The sequence below is a fragment of the Triturus cristatus genome, chromosome 8 (assembly GCF_964204655.1).
Source record: "Triturus cristatus chromosome 8, aTriCri1.1, whole genome shotgun sequence".
NCBI classification, from domain to species: Eukaryota; Metazoa; Chordata; class Amphibia; order Caudata; family Salamandridae; genus Triturus; species Triturus cristatus.
Genome location: NC_140591.1, coordinates 1116329602 through 1116350225, shown reverse-complemented (window position 1 = coordinate 1116350225; position 20624 = coordinate 1116329602). Strand labels below are relative to the sequence as shown.

The window sequence follows — 20624 nt, the reverse complement described above, 5'->3', positions numbered from 1 at the left end:
TTAGCCTGATCTGCCTGACCTGCAACCCATGTCATGTACATATTTGCACATATTCTGAGCCTGAGCGATCACCAGAGCTGCTGCAAATATGTAAATATACACAGAGTAGGCCTTGGTTCTTCCACACAATTCAGTCTGACTAAATGCAGGGCTTGCTCCCCATTGACCAATTACTATATGTTTCCAGTAAGTATGGGGTTTGGAAGAAGTTGTCCCCAAGCCCTTCACCGACAGAAGCGGTAGAGGAGTGGAGGAAACAGCGTGACAACACTGATGAAGGAAGAGAAGGTAGCAGTGATACCAATCTGATGAATACGTCTTCGTAACTGTGACACTGAGGTCACTAGGCTGATGCTCCTTTCCTTTCTCCTTCATATGAGTCATTTTTGGCACTGGCCTGGACTTGATCTGTAGTAATAATAGATTGTTCCCTTGGATATTTATAAGACGACCCTATTCCTACTCATTCATTCAATCATATATGCCCCAATATGAAGTCAATTTGAGTAAGAGAATTTACAGAATGAATGAATTGCCTTGCCAGTAATATAAAAATATCTCTTCCTTTATTGAAAGTTGTTACTCACAATTGTATTCTGTTCTCCACAATATTAAAAACACAATACAATTGCATTAAAAAACACAACTATTTCATAGATAATAAGGACACAATTTGATTTCATATACCCTTGTGTGTCTGCAATCATAGATTACCAATGGCACATCACATTTCTTTGTGTACCTATTCGATTAGAATTATCCAATAATACATCATACACATAAATGATATCATATATTTATACAAACCCAGAGTACAAAACAAAGAATTTAAAAAACACAATACTCAAAGTGAAAAAGTGTTGATGCGGCGTTTCGGTGGGAAATGCTGGTTTACACCACCTTCTTCAGGACAGATTAAAAACAGTATTGTTGAATCTGGAATTATACACAAGATAAAAAGAAAAGTGCATATGTAAATATTTTTCTCTCACAAGGTATTTTAACATACTGACAAGGCTGTCACATTTTAATAAGCCCCTAAGGAGGAAATACTGAAAATACAATTCAAATTTATTGTAAGTGGGGGATGTTAAATTAAAGAGGGAGGTGGGGAAATAGCAATACAATCCACTGGGAACTATGAACCCCTTGCCAATTGTTCTACTCTACAGTTATTCATCCTCACAAGCAACCTCAAATACAACTGTCACATACCTAAAGTAAAGGTTCATGCGCAGTCAAATTCTATCTTCATCTTAATGAGATGACAAATTATTTCTTCGTGCTTTGATCACACTTCCAATGATCTGAAAACATTATATTAATATTAGGGTCAAGAGTGCTCCATTTTAACCCTAAATTCGTTATTAATAAAAAAAAAGTTGTATATATTTTTTCAAAAAATATTTTGGTTAGATAAACCAACCTTTCAAATACAGAATATATGTTTTCATGGAGGTTTATTAATCCCTCTCTCATTTATTTCATGTTCAATTGTTCGCTTTTAAGCGTCCCAAAGATATAATTATCCTAACCAAAAGAGAAAGGACTTTTTAAATGAATTTATTCTCTGGTACTCATTTGTTATTACATCATATTTAAGCGAATATCTTTATGCCCACCTTTTTTATATTTACTCTTCCAGTCTACTGTGGTTAGACGTGATCCTCTGATCGCTAATGTGCGTTTTTTTTTGTTATTCTTAAAAATGCCTCTTATGTCAGCGTGTACCTGGAAAGTAATGGACACCCATACCATAAGATCAACTTGTCTCAATATTTCATAAAGTTTATAATTTTAGCCCATTTAATGTTATATTATGCTACAACGCTCTCAAGGAATCCGTTTATATTGCGGTGATGGAATAAACGAAAGGGGACCAATCATATTAATTAAAAGAGATGTACCACAACTATAAGGAGCATTTTAGCATTCTTAATCTGCATAAAATGTACATGTGAAGGTCCCACATTTCCTTCCTGCCTGCTACCATTTGTTTATAATGACTATTCCTATTTATCATATCGAGCGCTCACCTTAGTCCTCTAACGGTCGGGACGTCTTCCAGCGGCTAATTAGTTTGCGAAAAGAACCAGCTATTTATAAGAATGCAGTAGCTTGTTGTGGATCACGTATAACGTCACTTCCAAGGTCATGGCCTCTAGTGATGTTGTGTTGTATTGTATTGTGTGGGGGCCATCTGGTGTAAGTTTATGAGGCTATAAATTTCACATTGCATATATCAAGATTACTAATTCTACGCTCCGTCTATGGGATTCTAAATCAACTAATTATGACGGCTAAAGCGCTCGCAAATATAACCGGTTATCATTATTAATTGAAATATAACTCGCTAGAACGTATACTCATTCTATATCAATGTGAAATGGCGGCCAGCCTTTGAAAGGTGTTTCGTAATAAAAATAATACTGATAGCTCAATGTGATGCGGCGGCCATCTTTTTAAGGATGTTTCCAAATGGGGATAATACTGAGTGCCCATTATTATCAATTACTATTTCCATATTCTCTAGGTTACTTAGTTAGATTTTATGTTCTGTATCTAAACCGATTTTATTCTACAAATCCAACTAGATATATCCAGAATAAAAGTAATTACTTCATTTTTCTCCAAACACTCCCTATCATTATCAATAGTTCATATGAATATTATTATAGGCGGGCAAAAGTTTTCGGTAAATCTCCACAACTATCTTTGAATTCTCTCACACTCCTCTCTGTTGTTCAATCCATAGATGTATCTTTTAAATTTAAACAAAAAAAACTGTTCTCACACTTTTCGTTTTACATCTAGATCACCACCTCTCATCGTTCCTGTGATTTGTTCCCCAATATACACCATTTAAGGTCATCTATTGTGTGTTTACACATGTTCCAGTGTTCAGTGAGAGGAGCATTCACTTTTCTAGTCCTTAATGCCGATCTATGTTCGTTAAGACGAACTCGGACCTCTCTAGATGTCTACCCCACATAACCTTTTCCGCAAGGACAAATAATGAGGTAGATAACATTCCTGGTCCTACAGTTAAACATGTTATTAAAAGTATGTTTAACGCCATCCAGAACAATGTCTCTACCTTGAATTACAGTTACTACAGGTACTGCAGGGAAAGTTACCAATCACTTTTTCATTTTTGTCAATACTTCTCTGGTGAAACAGAACAGGTTCTCTATATGTCTTTACCAACCTATTTCTAATGGTTTTGTTGCTGCGGTAGGAGAAAAGAGATTTCTCTAAGGATTCTCCATCTCTTTCTTGCAGAAGAGACCAATTTCTATTAAAATATTTTTAATTTTATTGCTTATATTGGACAAATAGGTTACAAAAAACTGTTTAGCTCCCTTGTTTTCTTTTATTTTATCATTATCAAAGAGGAGTTCCTATTGAACTATTTTGACCTTTTATAGGCCTGCTTGATAATATTCTTCGGGTAACCTCTATCCTTTAACTTAATTTTCAAGTTACTAGCATGGATTTCAAAATTACTCCTATTGGTGCAATTTCTCCTCAAGCGAAGAAATTGCCCAAAGGAGATGTTGTCTTTCTGGCATCTTGGGTGGTCGCTTTCATAATGTAAAGTTGTGTTTCTATCGGTGGGTTTTGTGAATAAGTCCACCATCAAATGATTTTCCCTTACTTTAATTTTGATATCCAAAAAGTCCCAGTATGCTTGACTCATGGACGATGTGAATCTCAGATTAGGATCTCCACAGTTTAACCAGCTGATAAAATTGTCTAGATCCACTTTATCTCCTTCCCAGATAAAAAACACGTCATCTATGAAGCGTGACTAGTGGGTCACGTTCTCATAAAAGGGGGCCAGCCTCATTGAAGATATGTTTGTCTTCAAGTGCTCCTACATATAGGCAGGCCAGACTTGGGGTGCATTTGGGTCCCATAATGGTCCCTTTAATTTGACAAAAAAAGCTTCCATTGAACAAAAAAATATTGTTTTTTAAAATCAGTTCTGTAAATTCAATAATAAGCAAAGCATGTTCTGATACATCCCAATTTATATAGTTCAACAGATCCCTAACAGTATTGTCAATAAAGGAAGAGATATTTTTTATAGTACTGGCAAGGCAATTCATTCATTCTGTAAATGCTCTTACTTAAGTTGACTACATATTGGGGCATGTATGATTGAATGAATGAGTAGGAATAGGGTTGTCTTATAAATATTAAAGGGAACAATCTATTATTACTATTGGTCTCAACCCAGCTCCCTTTGCTGTGAAGGGTTACTCTCTAGTTTTTTTTAAATATATTCTGGACTTGATCTGATCATAGAGAGCGCACATTATAAAATCAGTTGTCAGTAAGCACTTGCATAAGATATGCTATTACCATCTGTTTATTATGAAATATGGCAAACACAATAAGATGATGGACGGATTGCTGAAACTTTTCAGACACTCACCCCCAGGCACAGATCTGGGTTCAGTTCATCATCATTCTTCTGCTCACTGAGCCACCCCAATTTGGACCCAGCTATATGCATATCAGTCTTGACCCTGTTCTTCATTGGAACAGTCCAGCCCGAACTGCCAGGCCAGGTTCTCCCTGGACCGGAAACAAGCATCCTGGGACCGGTTTCAGGGTTTCATCCCTCATCAGCCAGACTAGCTTGAGTCCAGTGGCAAGGTGAGCAAGGGACCCACGTCTGGGCTTACCCTGGCCACTTAGGGCGAACATAGCAGACACAAGAAGATGATGGACGGAGTGCTGAAACTTTTCAGACACTCACCCCCGTTCACAGATCTGTGTTTAATCCATCATCGTTCTTCTGCTCACTAAGCCACCCCAATTTGAACCCAGTCATATGCAAATCAGGCTTGATCCGGTTATTCACGGCAACAGTCCAGCCCAAACTGCCAGGCCAGGTCCTGCCTGGCCTGGACACCAGTATCCTAGGACCGGTTTCGGTCCCAGGATACTTCATCAACCAGGCTAGCTTGAATCCAGTGGCAAAGTGTGCAAGGGACTGCACTCTTATAATTGAGTTTTACCATACCGTGAGGATTCGTAAGGTCTTGAGCAATAACAACCTTTATTGAAAAACACTTTTAGAATACAAAGTAGAACACAATTTATTGACCATTCCTTTTGATTGGATATTAAAAGTATTTATGTCACCTCCACTTTGGTCCCTGTGAACAATCTGTGGTCTCCCCCTTTTTGAGTATTGCATCTTACCATTTACTACACAGGTAGTTGTGGCGCACACTGGGGTATTAGGTCAGTGGGAGAGAAATAGGCTGCAGTTCTCTTTCTGGAAGGCCTGTAGGCCGGGGTGGAATAAGTTATGCCAGGACGGTGCCTGTAAGAGCTCTTCAATTCTGGGTCAAAGTGTGGTACATGTTAGGCCACCAATGAGTCATGCATGTCAGGGGCACCTGTGACAACATATAGGCTAAGTAAGTCCCCTGAAAAGACAGTAGGAACATTGTCCAGTCAGTCACCTGTTGCCCAGTACCTTCAAAAAGCTGGTGAATGTGGTTCCAGGTCAATCACTTGTCCGCAAATTGCAATTATAAACTGGTGCAAATATGGCACAAATAAGCTTATCTGGACCTTTAAGACTGCTAGGCCCCAGTCTTCGTAAATTCCTTATTAAGGGGCTGACTCATGAAGGCCAGTCGGCTGGTGCAAAGTCAGTCGCCGTCATACACAGTAATTTACAAATATCACATTTTACATATAATATGCACTTATCATTCATACCAGAACACTGTGGTTTCTTTTAAACTTTTGGATGGCACCTAGAATCAAAGTAGTTAATCGTTTTCCAAATAAAGTTTCTCATTGTAGGAAATAGGACAGAATTTATTAACCATTCAGAAACAGGAATACACTAAAAACGGGCAAGTGCAATCACTTTCGTGTTAAAAGCCAGTCTTAGAGTAAGTGATGTAACTGCATGTCATGAAGGATGTTTTTAAGCTAGTGTCATGCTGTGAGAAGTTGGCCTGGTATATGATGCTCACTAGTTAAAGTGATCACCCTGTACCATGCCAAGCAACCCTTATGGTGTGGTTGTAAGTCAACCTTTTCGGACTAGCTGCCCTAGTGGTAGCGTAGGCTAAGCAGTCTTTGAGGCTAAACTCGTGAAGCGTGTTAAGCCAGCTGTTTTACCAAATGTAACCCCCTTTTATACCAATGAAAGGACACCACACAGATATATTTTCAAAATATATATGTATTTTATTTCTCAAAGTAACCCCTAGTCTCTTTATGAGCACAGGAGCACAAATCGTCAAACAAGATTACAGTAGAATACACAGAAGTTGCACTTTATATGGATAGGCCCTGGTGGCCACTCAAACCATATACTAAAATAGTGGTATAAGTACCACGAACAGAAAAGGGAAAAGGCCTAGGGCCTCTAGAATCGCTGGGCCTACAAGGAGCTAACGTCAGTTAGTGACCAGGAGGTCCACGGGTGGCGTGTGCAGAGCAAATAGTCACACGCGTGCTCCCATAGGTTTCAATGGGTGCGTAAAAAGTACAAAGTTACTGCAAAGAGGATCTTCCGGATGGACTAGGAACTCAAGATTTGGAACACAGGCACTAGAGATGTAATACTACACTTGGGCACAGGTGTGCCAGCTTTACCTCACCCACAGGAAGCGGGTGCATAGGCCTCGAAGTGCGTCGGGTTTCTTCTATCTGTTCCGTGGAGCCTGAAGACAAAGATGCTGCAGGCGGTCGGTCCGGGAGCGATGCAGTGGATCCAAGAGTGGATCGGAGATGTTGAAGACCTGTAAGCAGAGGGGACAGTGTTCACAGTCACTAGCCAGTGACCGGCGTGGCACCAGGTGGGTACCAGGCAATGTCGGGTGCAAACAGGGAGAAAGGTGTAGCTTGTCTCTGCAGCCACGTGGTCCCTGGAGGTCGACGACGTCCAGGAGTCGAGTCACGAGCTGTCCCACGCAGGCTCTCGCTGTCGGCGGCGTCGGCGACTTGATCGAAGCAAACAAGCCTTGGCAAAAGCAATTGTTGTAGGAAAAGGAAATAAGCTGATGGTTCTGACCAGCAAGGTCAGAAGGACTGCTCCTTTGGAGGGGAGCAAGGGCCAGTCTGGAGCAACCAGACCAGCGGTGTATTTCTTGAAGTTCGTCGCCAAGATGGCTACTAGCCAGCGGGCCAGCAACCGGTTAGGCGCGTCGAGTGGCAAAATGCAGAAGGGCCCCACGCAGATCGTGGAGATGCTGGAGGGCTCACCTTTGGTGCAGATGCTGCTCGGGTGTTGGGCTTCTCAGATCCCAAAGCACAACTTGGAGGAAGCCTCCGTTGTTGCACTTGTCAGCTTGTCGTAGTCGTTCCAAGATGGCCGGCTCCACGTGTCTCGGTGCCTCCACGGGTCTCCTCTTTTCAGGGACTGTGGATCGGGCGGTGAGAGGTCTGGAGGTCCAGGTCTTGTCAGTCTCTGGGCTCGGGCTCCGGCGGGAGGCGGCGGCAAAGCAGACGTTGATTCGCTGGATGGTGCTTGCGTTAGCAAGGTGGTCACTCCCTGACCACAGGGGAGATTGGCTTCAGTCCTCTGTGCAGCAGAGCGTCGAAGTTCCCGTCTTCTTCTTAGTATTAAGTTGATTCCAGGATGTCTGAAGTCTTAGGACACAGCTCCTACCTTTAAGCGGATTCTAGGGGCCGGACTACCTGCTAGGTCCCTCCCTATGGGTGGGACCAGGAAGGGGGGTGGTTACACCCCCAATCCTTTGTCCAGCTCGCCCCAGGCCCGGGACTGGTGTGCCCCAGGACCGGTTTGAACTGGCATATGCACCGAGGCTCCTTGTGAGCCACAGGCATGTCTGGTTTCTTTCAAGCCCTACCTGACCAATACACAAAATCCTGTCTGGGGTGGTGCTCGCACCTCCCCTGGCAGGAAACCCTTTGTCCACACCTCCCAAGCTGGAAGGACTCCCAGCAGCAGGAGGGCAGACTTGTGTCTGTGGTGGCAGCATCCATTTTGTGGAGCTGAGGCTATGTCTGATTTTACCCGGGTTTCAGGTACTGTACATGTCGTGTCCCTCTAGAAGGGTGGAATGCTAACCCCGTCGCCAGAGTTGGCGAGGGGTTAGTATTCCAATTTGTATGACACCTTACTCGACATGTTTTGATAAAGCCAAACCAAAGATAGCATTTAACCGCGAGGTTCATAATGCACTTAAGAGTATATGGTATGACGATATCTGGAAACAGTAGAAGGAAGTTGTTCCGACCACTGCAGACAGGCTCAGCTCATGCCAGAGCACCATCTCACATGGAACCACGCACTCTGCCTTCAGGATTGTTAAGGCCTGCCATAGGAGTGACTTATAGGTTACCAGGTGTCCCATTTAAGGTTAGGTATAGGTATACTACACCTAAGTAAGAGGTGATTACACCAACTTACCCCAGCTGAGTGATCAGCCAGTTGGGTCAAATTGTTAGGCCAAGCCTGGGGTGGCATAATACATGCTTCAGCCCCTGGCAGGCCTTGGGTACACCAATGCCCTGGGTACCTAGTGTACACTGGTACAGGGGCTGACAGGGTGATCCACTTCCAATTGGTTATGCACCTAGGGTGCATAGTTTTAATTTAGTAGAGAGAACAGCAGGCTGGGGGTCTGATTGGCAGGCCCACAGCCTCAATATGTCAAAAACCAGTGAAGCAAAAAGCAAAAATTTGGGGTGACCATAGGATAGCAGACCCTACTCTCCTACACATGCACTTCAGCATGGCAGCACATGGTCAAACCAATGACATTACTTCATGTCAGGAAGTAGTTAAAATCGTTTTACTTCATTTCATTATGGTAGACACTAAGGTCACTCTGTCAGCATGACAAGAAATAGTTAACTCTTGGTGTCGCAGCATGTTAGTATGGCTTGAGGATGCTAAGCTAGCGCGGCAAAGGTTTGGTTGAGCTACTGACATCCCCAAAGTTAGTGTGGTGAGAAGTGGTTCTCTGTATTCCACTTCAAGAACTTATTGCTAGAAAGTGCTTAAATCATATCAGTCTTGCTGGAAGTGGTTAAAACGATGATGTCACTGCATGTTTTGCATAAAGTTGTATTCCTCATGCCACTGCGTTCAGGTCTCGGGAAGACGTCCCTAGATTTTATCAGCCTGAATTGGAATTAATCAAATTGTAAATGTTGCTGTTTGTCAGTTTGGAGCGAACAGCTTGAAAAACTGTTGCATGCGTGTGTGGAGCTTGAATAACTGTTGCATGCGTGTGTGGAGCTTGAATAACTGTTGCATGCGTGTGTGGAGCTTGAATAACTGTTGCATGCGTGTGTGGCTAAGTGCTTTGCTTTCTCATCCCTTACACACTGTTCTTATCTGTTTCTCCTCACCTGTTTCGAATAAAAGTTCATCACTGGACAGGACAACACACCTTTATGAATGACGAGAATGTCAGGATTGCTTAATTTGTGTGTTATTTGGTTTTATCTTTTTTATATATTCGCTTTATGTTGTAGTATTAACTCTGTTACACCACAAGATAGAGGAAATAACAAGAGAACCCGTTTTTTTCTGATCAAACTATGTCAGTAATACTATAGGTTGCACCCTTGTATGGCACCATTATCACATGAATTTGTATCTACCGAATTTAGGGTACTTAATGCCTATCCTTAGGTGGTCTGTCTGGAAAGTATCCTATCATCTACTTGTGAGGTTAATATAGACCACCAAGACCGTACTTCTTTGGTAATTTTTTTACGTCTCTTATATGCAGTGAGTTAGTCATTAGCACTTTTGAAATATTTTAGAATATTAAAAATACAATAACTTTGAACCGTACAATAAAGGTATTATAATTGTTTTCCATGGTTATCACCCTGTGACTTTTAAGTCTGTCTTGACTGTGCACACTTTCTTTTTGTATCATTCTTTGTCCTCGGAAGTGTGTCGATTGCAGCGCATGAGGGACTATTTTATGTCTCAAAACTACAATGAACCATTACACTTCCTATCACAATACTTCCTTCTTGTCACACATGAGCTCTGAACACAATACATTTTTTACAGTGCAGCACGAAGTGAAGTACATTTCTATGTATTGTAAGCAGTGCTTAATTTGTAATAAACTATGTGCCAGGGCCCTCTTAAAGAGCCCACTGCAGCTCGCACCACACATTGCCCCTACCTGCGATTCCAATGGCAGTACAAACACAACTACTAAAAATCACACTCCGACAAGTGTCACAATTTAGACTATTCCAGTCCCCCAAATCTATAAGAATGGCACGGGCAGCAGTGAATAGTCGTTTTTAAAGTATAGTCAATTAATAAACTACTGCTGTTGTGCTCATCTTTAAATTAGACAAGCAGAACCACCACCTGGCAGACTGTTACAAGCCCCGTTGTTGACAATGAAGTGCCGGTGCCGAGCACCGGAAACCCCCGGCTCAAATTAAGCACTGATGTTTGTAAGATAATCATTTGAATACAAAGGTATGAATGTGAGAAGTTGGCCTGATATGTAGTGCTCACTATTCTAGTGATCACTGTGTATCATTCCAAACGACCCTTATTGATGATTGGTTGTAAGTCAACCTTTTAGACCAGCTATCCTAGTAGCGTGGATACGAGCAGTCTTTAGGCTAAACTCTAGAGGGCGTGTTAAGCCAGCTGTTTACCATCACATATACCCCTTGAACACCAAGTGAAAGGACACCACACAAGTTGTTATGAAAATAAAAGGATATTTATTTATAACAAGACTACCCTGGCTCTTTATGAGTCAGGGAGCTAAGCACACTACAAAACTCTTAGGAAAATACTTCAGTTACACAATTTACACAAATGCCCGAGGGGCACGAGAAACCATCTACACTAACAGTGAAATGCGAATGGTTAGAGTCTGGAGGTACTGATTCCGGAGTGATCCGATCAGTGGGACTAAACGAAAAAGGAACTGGACACTTGTAGAGCGAACCTGCGATGGAGCACCGAGATGCTCGAGTTACCTAGCCCGGAGGCTGCGGCTGCGTGAAGTTCGGCAAGATGTCGGGAGTCCTCGTGTAGTCTCAGGAGCCTGAAAGAAGAAGTTGCTGGCAGGCGACCAGTGACGATGTTCGGAGCGATCCAAGCCTGGATCGGTGATGAAGGAAACATGAAAGCAGAGGGGACTCAGTTCTCAACCGCTAGCCAGCGATCGTGTGGGTACCAGGAGGGTACCGGCTGAAGTCACCTCGACCAGGTGAGTGGGTGACGTCGGACTCGGCTGTTCCTCGGACCAGGAGGCGCGGCGGCGACCAGGATGGAGGGCGAGCTGTCCCACGAAGGTGTCTGCTGTTGATGATGCTGGGCCCAGGCAGGGGCAGCGGATCTTGGCAGTGGCAACCCAAGCGGGGGAGTCAAGATGGCGTCGGGAGTGGACCAGGAGGGTCCGTGGTACTCCTCTGTTGAAGGGGAGCAAGAGCCAGTCTGGAGCAACCAGACTAGTGATGAAACAATCGTGGTGCGTCGTGAAGAGGGCCACACGCCGGTCGGCAAGTGGTCGAACAACGCGGTGAACAACAAGGAGCGGAAGGGCCCCCACGCAGATCTCGGGGATGCTGGGGAGGCAGACTTCGATGCTGGAGCTGCTCAGGGTTAGGGCTTCTCAAACCCTAGGTGCACTCACTCGAGGGTCCCTCGGTGGGCGTGCTAGATAAGCGTCGTGCAGGTTCTGAAGATAGCCGGTCCCGCAGGTCTCGTCACACCTACGACTCTCAGCTGGGCTGATGAGGTAGGTAAAAGGTCAGAGATGGCAGGGACTCGGGTCTCGTCGAGCTGGGCAGTCTTGATCCGTAGGAGAGACTTACAGCAAACCGCAAGCGCTTAGATGGTGCCTGCTGGTGCAGGGTGGCTACTCCTTAGCCACAAGGGAGAGTCTTCAGAAATAGTCAAGAGTTCCTTTCGTGGAAAGTAGTTCGTGATTCGGAGTTATCCGATTATCTGATTATCCAATTTGGGAAGGGGACTCGCTCCTACCTTTATTCTAAGAAAAGGGGCTGGCCCGTGACTAGGTTCTACCTATGGGTGGAGCCAGGAGGGGGGTGGTTACACCCCTATCCTTTGTCCGGCTTCGCGCCAGCTCAGGGGCTGGTGTGCCCCCGAAACTGGTTTGAGCCGGGCTATGCACAGTGAGCACCGGGGTGCCACTTGCAATCACCTTCCTTTCAGCCCTGCCTACCTGGGATACACAAACCCTGTCTGGGACGGTGCTAACACCGCCCTCGACAGGAAACCCTTTGTCCAAGCTCCCCTTGCTGGAAGGTCCCCCAGCAGCAGGAGGTCAGACTTGTGTCTGGTGGCAGCATCCATTTTGTGATGCTGAGGCTTGAGTCAACTTTAACCGGGGTTCAAGGTTACTTCCATGTCGTGTCCCTCTAAAAGGGGGGAATGCTAACCCCGGCACCAGGACTGGCGAGGGGTTCGTATTCCCATTCGTATGACACCTTACTCGACATGTATAGGTGATGCGATGCCAAAGTTAGCAGATAACCGCAAGGATTATAATGCATTAAAAGTAGTTGGCCCGCGTCACCATGGAACGGCTATTAGGACTTGGTTCCGCAAGCCGTCGACGGGCTCAGCTCGCGCCAGAGCACCGTCCCACATGATTCCCTGCACTCTGCCTTCAGGATTGATAAGGCCTGCTATAGGAGTGACTGATAGGAATCCATGTGTCCATTTTAGGGTTTAGGTGTAGGAATACTACACCTACAGCAACGGGTGATTACACCACGTGGCCCCAGCTGTCGTGCAGCCAGTTGTGTCAGATTTGGGCGGCCATTCCAGGGGTGGCATAATACATGCTTCAGCCCCTGGTAGGCCCTGGGTACACCGATGCCCTGGATACCTGTGGTATGCTGAGACAGGGACTGACAAGGCGGCCCAGTTCCAATTAGTGGATGCACCTAACGTACATGTGTGTTAATTTCGAGAGAGAACAGCTAGGCTGTGGGTCTGATTGGCAGGCCCACAGCCGGAGAAAGTCGTAAACCAATGAAGCAAAAGCAAAAAATCTGGGTGATCATAGGATTGCAGACCCTACTCTCCTACAATGAATACATAATGTCCCGCCAAATGAAGCTTCCTTTGACTTATTGGTATTGCTAGTATGTGAAAAAATTGTTATACATGTGGCATACAGTTCTTGTAAATCAGTTTTTATTAATTGTGCATATTGTACTAGCAGTTGACAGAACCAATGATAAGATAAACACATGCAATACAATTAATTACATTTGAACAAGTCGGTTTCTTTTTTATATAACCGGTGTTATTGTTTCAGAGGAACATAAGAACATAGCAACCACCACATCCGGTATCTCCCGATTGACACTAAAAGAAAATATAATAGTACTGCAGCCATAATAGCAATCCACTGCTCCCCCACCAGAACAGTTCTCTACATGAGAATTATAGCCGACCTAACCCAAGTGAAGAAACATTTTTAATGAATCTTCAGATACTAATACAATCAGCATGAAAGACATAAATAGATATAGCAATCTTTTATTTTTGCATATTGACATGAATCAAGTATGCTGGGAGTAAGCTCCAGCTATATCATTCTAGATTCTAGAGCAAGAAAGGTATCCCTCTATCAATTTCCTTTGAAAACAGTAATTATCGAGGAATGTGGGCACTCTGAGGCAGATCCAAACGCAGATCCAAACCATGTGACAGAAGGCAGCCCTCTCCTCCCCTCATTTTTTTTTTTTTTTAAAACATGTTTTTAATGCAGAATTATGAATAAGGCATCCATTAATTCAACCTGTACACGCATGTTATCTCAGAGCACACCCATCGTTATAGCAATGCACACAGCCATTCAGCCCACATCCCGGGGGCCGGGCGGCGTACTAGTACAGAGACTCAGAGTATCATGGCGATCACCTCACAGAGATGTCAAGTCAACAGCCTAATATAGTATCTGCGTTTATACCCATCAAACTCCCTCCCCAAAAACACCGCCAGCTACAATCAATCACTCAGAGTGGTTGGCACCAGTATTGTCCGTGTCCACAGCTTCAGTCCACACCAGTGCCCTCCCGTGATAGCAGTGCCTAAGGCCTATCAGTACGCACATCCTAGGTGCCCAAGGAGAGCTGCCCTGGAGCCCCGGTCCCCTATGGTCAGCAATCATAGATCCTTCCTGTCGGCGCTCTTCTAAACACTACAACAACACCCCAACAACTCCCCTCCACCCCACCCACCCCCCAACTGCTGCTGATGTGGGCCATGATTGTGGGTTCTAACGCTAATGTTTGCCATTCCTCGGGTTTTGCATGTAGTCTCCCAAGCCTCATGGAACCCCGCCCTCTTAACGTTCGTGCTCTGTACGCTCCAGCCGGTAATCCTGCAGAGCTTGTACTATCATCTCCCAGGCCCTCGCCCACTCCAAGCCCTTCTCGTCACCCGCCTTGGCAGCCTGTCGCCTTCTAAGCACACTCTCACATCTAGACCATTTCAACAGCTCAGCCATCCATCTCCCAACTGATGGGCCCTCCCGGGATTTCCAGTGCCATGTAATTTCTCTCTGGGCCAACATGAGACCGAGGTCAATGAATTTGCTCGTCACTTTCGTCTTTGCCGTGTGAGGGAACCAGAGCAGCTCTCCTCCCCTCATCTAAGACATGTGTGGGGGTGTCGAGTGCATATCATATAATCATTTTGGTGTCAAGTATGTAGAGCGCAGATTGTTAAACCGTCCGAATTTGAATTTCACATTCCCTGATACTTTTGCTGTGTGCCATACATGTGACATACATAACAAGCATTGGTAAAACATACAGGTTTGGCTCACTCTAAATTCTTAACTGATGCAGATACATGCACATTAAAGCCAGACGCACTGGCTTTATCATTACTTGTTAACAACTGCACAGGTCACGTGTTGTACTTAATTTGACTACTTTTTGTAGGGTGAGCTGCCTCATTTAAAAGAAAATGGCCAATTATCCATGCAATAAATAGCTCCCTAAATTAAGCAAGATGGAGTGACTGTTGCAAGCTACTGTCTTTTCCAAAATATCTTTGATATAACAAACCATTTCTAATTGTTTTATTTGTTTTTCAGGGCATGAATTTTATAACGGGATACCTGATTCTTATAACACGAGACGAAGAGAAATCTTTTTGGTTGTTAGATGCTCTTCTTGGACGAATTCTACCTGGTATGCTTAACCTTTGCTGCATTTAGTCGCTGTTTTTGATCACCTTGCTTTAAGCATAATCTGTGTATTGCTGAAAAATACTTATCAAGATAATTATTTTGAAATGTGACATGCCTAAAAAGGAGAAACGTGTGGATGATGCATTAGTAGCAATGCCTCCCCTAGGAAGAACTTTCATTGTACTAGCAAAATGTTCAGCATTTTGATGGGGAGGATATGCAAGAGTAAAAACTAAACAATTTATTTTTTATTTTACAGAGTTTTATATAGCGCGAACTTGACCCGAATCGGGTATCAGAGCGCTTTACATAGCACCAGTTATGTTACATGAGGAAACACATTCATTTTTGTTAGGCACGGGGAGATTAAGTGATTTGCCCAGAATCACAGGATGTTAAGCGTCATTGCCGAGACTTGAACCCAGTTCCCCAGATTCGAGGTCAACCGCCCTAGCTGTTAGGCCAACTCCTCTCCCCAAACAAATACATTGAAATTTCTCTTTCTTGTGTCCTCAGTGATCTGCATTACGTTTCAAGCAAAAGGTTGCTTTGATTTCCTTTTTTGTGCATTGACCAAATATTTTGGGCCTGATTGACAGTGGACGTTATTGAAACATACTTTTTTTCTGGGCAGAGTGGTAAATCAGGAAGCGAATGTGCCAGCCGAACATTTTCCATCAGACGCTTATAAAGTGCGTGCATTTCCCATTATCACGCAAGTCCAAACCAGTCCCTTAGTCTTTTTTTTCCAAACCAAGAGATTAGTTGACATATTTCCATAGCTGGTTCATTGGAAATTCCTTCTTTGAGGTGGCCATCAATGTCTGCTTGGGGAGAGGATGTAGCCTAACGGCGAGAGCGGTTGACCTCGAAGCTGGGGAACCGGGTTCGAGTCTCGGCATCGACGCTCAACATCCTGTGATCACTTAATCTGCCTGTGCTTAACAAAAATGAATGTTTCCATCTGTAACAAAACTGGTGCTCATGTAAAGCGCTCTGATACGTGATATATTCGGGTCTAGTTCGCGCTATATAAAGCTCTAAAAATAAATAAATAAAAGAGGTTTTTAAGTGTTCTTTCCCCTCAGATATTGAGTACGTGCAAACGGTGGTTGTCACACATGGCAGACATGAGCCTAGATTGTGTGTTATAAACAGTGGTCGAAGTGGGGAAAAAAAAGTTGGGGAACTATGGGCGGAGAATCAGAGGGCGGGAATAACCTGAGGATTGGATCAGTGGGCGGAGTTAGACGTGTGGCCAGGATTGGCAAAACATCCCAATCTTTAGTATTTGTTTGGCATTTCACTGACCATTTACAGATTATTATGTTATGTAATTCAACCAATGGATACACATGATTATTTAACGATTAATATGAGTTATTGACATTAAAATAAATTCACAAAGTGGGATATGTTTCTAATCACAGAATGTCCCAAATATGCTTAAAAGTGGAAGAACAAGCCATTTGTTTCTGAGCCATGGATTTTCTGTTGTCAGCAATATACACAGAGACAATCAATTTTACGTGTGTAAATCACTGTATGGGAAATGTTACATCAGACAAAGGACTACAAGGTGTAGGAGTCACATGACAACCATATTAGTAGGCAGTAGAGTTTAATAGTGATTGATCTGGAGAAACACAAACTCAGAATTTAAAACTTAATACCATGATTGGAGGTTCCCTTTAATAATCATTATTGATTTCTATCTAAATGAACACTTTTTGCAACATTAGGATAATCAAAGGCTTAGGGAAAAAAAACATAAAGCTCTAGTTTATACCTTGCAGTTTGTATGCAGCTATAAGATGAAAGCTAATAGCTCACTGTTCTTTGTAAGTATTTTAACTTATAAACTGCAAGTAGCAAAAGGATCTTACTGTCAAAAGCAGTAACCCACTAACCTATTTACAATATGTGCACTTTGTGATGAGCATGGTACATGTTCTTAGCAGCAGGCACATTAACCCTCTGCGCTATCTTTCCATGAGTCAAAACTTCCACTAGACAAAACTCCGATCTCGCTCTAGTAAGACGTTTATTCACCGGAGTTATCATGACATTTTTATTATTGCTGAAAATTCAAATTAAGCACTGGCAAGAGCAATATGCTCCCTAAAGGAAAAAGTAACAACATCCTGGAAAAAGCAAACACTCATTGGGAATGAAAGATTAAATAAAGCTTGTGAAATGTAAGCAGGAACAACATGGTGAACTTAACGCTTTTACACTCACTATTCAGAAATCAGTGAGTGCTTCTGCCTGAAAACTACAGGGCCCAGAAAGGACCCATTTCAATGTCCACTGCTTATATGCTTACAAAACGTAAGCAGTATGGTTTAAAAAGACCACATTCGTGAACACAAAGCCGCCGTACACATTTTGTTTTCCAATCCACCCATCAACCAGGTATCGCAGTACCTCCAGGTTTGGCGCACTTCTCCACCGGGGGAAAACAGCGCTTCACTGGCAAACTGAGTAAAGTGACGCTAATGTTTTTGGGGTTTGCTTTATTTATTGATTTTTCATATTTTGAACCTTTTATTTCCGTGGCTGCACTTTGGAATAGAAAAATGTCAAAACGGCATTTCCAGCAAAAGTGTTTTTCTTTTTTGCATCCATTTCACAGGGGAACAAATGAACGACATGAAGAATAAGAGGGTGAGAACCATTTCTTGAGTCACGGTTTTCGGTAAGTGAGGAGGAGTTAGACAGACAGAGAGGGAATAAGAGTAAGAAAGAGAGGGGGGGCAGCTGCCAACGGCAGAGCAGAAGCAGACACCTTCCTTGTCTTGTCTGGGCAGGAAGCAAGAGACGGAGACCTTTTCCTTCTCTGCTCCCCGCCCGTCCCCAAACAGCCAATAATGCCAGCCTTCTCTGCAGTGCTTGGATATTTCTTACGTCCACGGTCCAGGGACGCATGTTCCAAATAAAAAAGTAGGGGCACGGAATCTATAGAATTAAAGAAGTAGGGCCACGCCGTGCCCTGCCGTTCCCGCCCACTTCGACCACTGGTTATAAAACAAATATGATTTCCAGCCCACCTTGGTTTGTGAAGAGATGGCAAAGAAGTCTGCCACTGAATGTTCTGATTATAGGTATATAACATTTGAACGTAGCCTTTGCCTCACATCAGAATCTCTGGAGATTAGAAGAGGAGAGGGAGAGGCCAAAGCCTTCGTTTAGGACTTCCGTTCCACATAACACCATGACAGCAGCACTACCATAATGAAGGACCGGAATACCTCTGCAGATCGCCTTTCCGTCTGGTCTGGTAACTTGCAGCATAAAGAAAGATTGACAGGGGAGAAGGAGAGGCAACAGTGCTTAATTTGAGCTGGTGGTTTACTGTGCTCGGAGCCGGCCCTTAATTGGCAGCATAAGCACTTATAACAGTCTGTCACATGGTGGGCTGTTTGTTTAATTTAGAGTGAGCAGTTGTTTGACTAATACCTGCCGCCCATGCTAATCTTTTAGCTTTGGGGCCTGGAATAGTCTAAATTGTCACACTTTTTAAGTAAAATATTTATATTTCTTATATATTAGGTTGGGTGCCAAAAGTTGTGTAAAAACAGGGCCACTGGAATTATAGAATTGTGCGGCCACAGTGTTTTTCACATAAGTATGGATTTGCTGCATTTGCCACATACTCCATCATTTGCTGAATAATCTGTAGATTTTAACACAAAGTTTCTTGCTCCAGTAGTTCAAGCGTTACTAAAAACTCAGCAATACATGTTAATGCGCAGTGAAAGGCCCTTTGCAAAGGTTGACTAGTCACCTTTCTGTTGCTTATTACTATATTTGGATGTTAAACTGGTACTAATGAGGTGCAACCTATGCCCAGACAGTGTTAACAAGTGTAAAAAAAGAGAAAATAATAAAGTAATGGTATCCCATTATGAGCCGCATTATGCCAAATAATTTGCCGCTTCTTGCTGTATAATTTAGTCTACCCTGCTGCATAATTTAGCCCTCCCCTGCGGCATAGTTCCAGTGCCCCTATGTATAGAATTAGTTTGAAATAAAGTAATTACTTTTTTCAAAATAAAAAAGTTATCATGTCTGGAAGGCTAACGAGTCGGGTGCAGAGCTTCACACTTACTGAACTCATATTGTGGGTACTCCAGCTTGGGGCCAGCATCATCACGCTATCACCTAGCATCATCAATCAATCAATCAATCATGGAACTTATATCGCGCACTACTCACCCGTAAGGGTCTCAAGGCGCTTGGGGAAGGGGGTCTGCTACTGCTCGAACAGCCAGGTCTTGAGCTGTTTCCTGAAGGCCAGGTGGTCCTGGGTCATCCGCAGGTGGACGGGTAGGGAGTTCCAAGTCTTAGCTGCCAGGTAGGAGAATGACCTTCCTCCAGCGGTGGCTCTCTGGATGCGAGGGACGACGGCGAGGGCGAGGTTAGCGGAACGTAGCCGGCGGGTGGGCGTGTAGAAGGTGAGGCGGCTGTTGAGGTACCCTGGGCCTAGGTCGTGGAGGGACTTGTGTGCGTGGGTGAGGAGTCTGAACGTGATCCTCTTGTTGACAGGGAGCCAGTGCAGGTCTCTCAGGTGGCACGAGATGTGGCTGCGTCGGGGGACGTCCAGGATGAGTCGGGCGGAGGCGTTCTGGATACGCTGAAGTCTTTTCTGAAGCTTGGCTGTAGTACCGGCGTAGAGGGTGTTTCCGTAGTCTAGTCTGCTGGTGACGAGAGCGTGGGTGACCGTCTTCCTGGTCTCGGTCGGGATCCATCGGAAGATCTTTCGGAGCAAGCGGAGGTTGTGGAAGCAAGCTGAGGAGACGGCGTTGACTTGTCTGGTCATCGATAGGGAGGAATCCAGTATGACGCCCAAGTTGCGTGCGTGGTCCATCGGTTCAGGTGCGGTGCCTAGTGCCGGGGGCCACCAGGAGTCGTTCCATGCGGAGGGTGATTGTCCCAGAATGAGGACTTCTGTCTTGTCCGTGTTCAGTTTCAGGCGGCTGATGTTCATCCATTCAGCGACGTCTGTCATCCCTTCGTGCAGGCTGGCTTTGGCGGTGTCGGGGTCTCTGGAGAGGGAGAGAATCAGCTGGGTGTCATCGGCGTAGGAAATGATGTTGAGGTTGTGTTGGCGTGCGATGGCAGCGAGGGGTTTCATGTAGATGTTGAAGAGAGTAGGGCTGAGCGACGATCCTTGCGGGACACCGCAGATGAATTCGGTGGCCTCGGAGCGGAACGGAGGGAGGCGTACTCTCTGTGTTCTGCCGGAGAGGTATGAGATGATCCATTCCAGAGCCTTCCCTTGGATGCCGGTGTCGTTGAGGCGTTGGGCTAGTGTGCGGTGGCAGGCAGTGTCAAATGCTGCGGAGAGGTCTAGGAGGATGAGTGCCGCTGTTTCGCCGTTGTCGAGCAGGGCTCGGATGTCGTCGGTGGCTGCGATGAGGGCGGTCTCGGTGCTGT

General features: G+C 44.3%; 1 protein-coding gene across 1 annotated transcript in view; it reads left to right on the top strand.

Annotated features, from left to right (window-relative positions):
* GRTP1 (growth hormone regulated TBC protein 1) overlaps window positions 1-20624 on the top strand; it is a 691802-nt gene that overhangs the window by 336114 nt on the left and 335064 nt on the right. The window contains exon 5 of the mRNA XM_085622700.1: window positions 15090-15186. Coding sequence (XP_085478826.1) covers window positions 15090-15186 — 97 coding nt within the window. The remainder of the gene's footprint in view (window positions 1-15089; window positions 15187-20624) is intronic.